The sequence below is a fragment of the Otolemur garnettii genome, unplaced genomic scaffold (genome assembly GCF_000181295.1).
Source record: "Otolemur garnettii isolate 467f Iridium unplaced genomic scaffold, OtoGar3 scaffold00018, whole genome shotgun sequence".
NCBI lineage: Eukaryota > Metazoa > Chordata > Mammalia > Primates > Galagidae > Otolemur > Otolemur garnettii.
The window spans coordinates 5,199,302-5,201,671 of NW_003852413.1; the positions used below are offsets into that span (position 1 = coordinate 5,199,302).

Below are 2,370 nucleotides of genomic sequence, written 5' to 3' on the forward strand. Positions count from 1 at the left end.
GCAAATGTCACAATTTATTGATTCAGAAATAAAGCAAAGTGAGGGTGGCAAAGATTAATTTCTAATTTCCCCTTCCTCAAATCTAGACGATACTACAGAAAAATGCCTCAGAAATGTGCTCAGGTAATCTATTACACAATTTTAACAAAAACACAGGGCTGTATACTCTCTTCCCTGTTTCAACCGCTCAGGGGAAAACCATTTGCACAGGTTAGTTCAAGAGCCAGGTACTGTGAGCAAGAGCTTGGTTGCAACCAAGGTTCATCTGTGACAACTGATGGCCTTGCCACTCAGTCACACCACAGAATTGGACAACATTAGAGCTGGATCACAAAAAGTAACTAAAGGCAAAGACTGTTTTCTATTTCACAGTGTAAGCCCATATCCTTGCACACGAAATAAGACATCTGAATTGAATGAGAAAAATGAAGCCAGAGTCATGAAGGAGATTACTGCCCCAGGCCAGGGTCATACACTCATCAGTGGCAAAACTGGGAACACACTGAAATTCCCTGTGCATCTTTTTCCCACCTCCCTTGCTCTGATCTTCTTTTTCTTATTCGCTTAAAACTTTCCCTTCAGGTCAGCCCCTAGTAACCTACAGAGAATATCAGACATCGGGCAGGGTCAAACATATTGGTAATCTCTAAATCTATTCAAAACCTATTTTAAAATAAAAACAAATGTTTCCAACATCTTACTCATTGACTTCCAGGTCCTGGTCATCAGAAGATTCATCTTCTAGGAGATTTTCAGAATCTGGTTTCCGAATAAGAAAGAACAGAACTGTTCCCACAAGGCTAATCACCGTTAGGGCAATAAACACTGTTCTTCGGTCACTCTCTAAGGAGAAAAAAGAAGAAACTAGCCAACGCTGGCCAAATAATTCCAGAATTAGTATTATGCCCAGGGTTGCTTATAATCATCAAACTGCTTCCTCATTTTTACTTTAATGCATCAATAAAAATTTAGGATGAGGAGATAAACAGGATACCTCCACCTTTGTCTTTCAGTTAGAGTAACACTAATAAGCCAAAAGAAAAATAGCATAATAGCTTAATCATGTTCTCTCAACCCAAGAAGTGTACAGAAAAAATAACCAAGCATTCAGAAGTCTTCTGATGACTGACGAGTACACTCGCACAGAGCATAACCTCTCGTATACCTTCAGACACCACTTGGAGCATAGGCATAAACTATAATCCCAGTTTAATACGTAGTAATAATGATCCGAGGAAAAGGCTTACTGCAAGCTAAAATCTAAGAGGATTTAAGGTACCAAGGTTCATCAGAATAATGTTTGAATAAAGCAATAATGGATATTTCTATAGAACTGCTACTGTGCTCTGCCAACATATCCAAATAAAGCAAAGCGAATAAAACAAACCTGATATTTGAGTTTTCCCTTGCCAGGCAAAATATATGTACAGATTTCCAAAGAACAAACTGGGGGAGAAAAGGGAGAAGAAGATGTCGGGACATTATTTTAATATTTATGGTTTTTAAAAAATAATTATTCTCATTAATTAAAAGAGAGGTACATAATTTTTAAAGTATCTACCTGCCCCAGGACATCAAAAAGTATCAACTCCACCCTGACTCTGAAAACTTAACTGACCCAGATGAAATTCAGTCGCCTTCCATGTGACAGTAACCTGATTCAGAAACTCACTTCAGAGAAAACTTGACTCACATTGAAACATGTGATTTAAACGTAACTCTGGAAATGACTTTTTGGAAACAAATTTATGCTACTTAAAAAAAAAAAAACTCAATTTAAGATTATTGAGAGACCAGGTCAAATGCTTTGGAGAAAAATTCTAAATTAAAAGAAAAAAAATCTATGGAGGCAAGAGAATTGCATGAGCCCAAGAGTTTGAGGTTGCTGTGATGCCATGGCACTCTACCTTGGGTGACAGCTTGAGACTCTGTTTCAAAATAAATAAATAAATAAAATAAATTAAAAAAAAAAAAACTATGAAAAAAATCCATGATTTAGTTATCTGCAACTAATCAGATACTTTATTTAACATACTTTCCTAGAGAAGAAATCATTCATTTATACTCCTGTTTCTTATTACATAACCTTTAAAGCTACACATTTGCATTTGTTAAGCCCTGTGAATACGATTTTAAGCAGCATTCATTTGGGTAACTCCTCAGGACAGTCTGAAATCCAACAGTCATAAGCAGAATGATTGCTTTTGCTTCTTTCTTAAGAAATATGTAATATGCTCTATGGTTTAGTAGTAGGGTAATTATAGTCTCACTATGTTGCCCTCGGTAGAGTGCCTTGGTGTCACAGCTCACAGCAACCTCAAACTCTTTGGTTTAAGCGGTTCTCTTGTCTCAGCCGCCCAAGTAGGTGGG

At 37.0% G+C, this 2,370-nt stretch overlaps 1 protein-coding gene across 3 annotated transcripts in view; it reads right to left on the reverse strand.

Annotated features, from left to right (window-relative positions):
- The window catches only part of MFSD11 (major facilitator superfamily domain containing 11), a 29,797-nt gene that overhangs the window by 21,839 nt on the left and 5,588 nt on the right, over positions 1 to 2,370 (reverse strand). For all 3 annotated transcript variants that reach the window (XM_023510976.1, XM_003786092.3, XM_023510977.1), the window contains 2 exons: positions 1,388 to 1,446; positions 702 to 843 (listed from right to left, as the gene is read on the reverse strand). In XM_023510976.1, the coding sequence (XP_023366744.1) occupies positions 702 to 843; positions 1,388 to 1,446 (201 nt within the window). The remainder of the gene's footprint in view (positions 1 to 701; positions 844 to 1,387; positions 1,447 to 2,370) is intronic.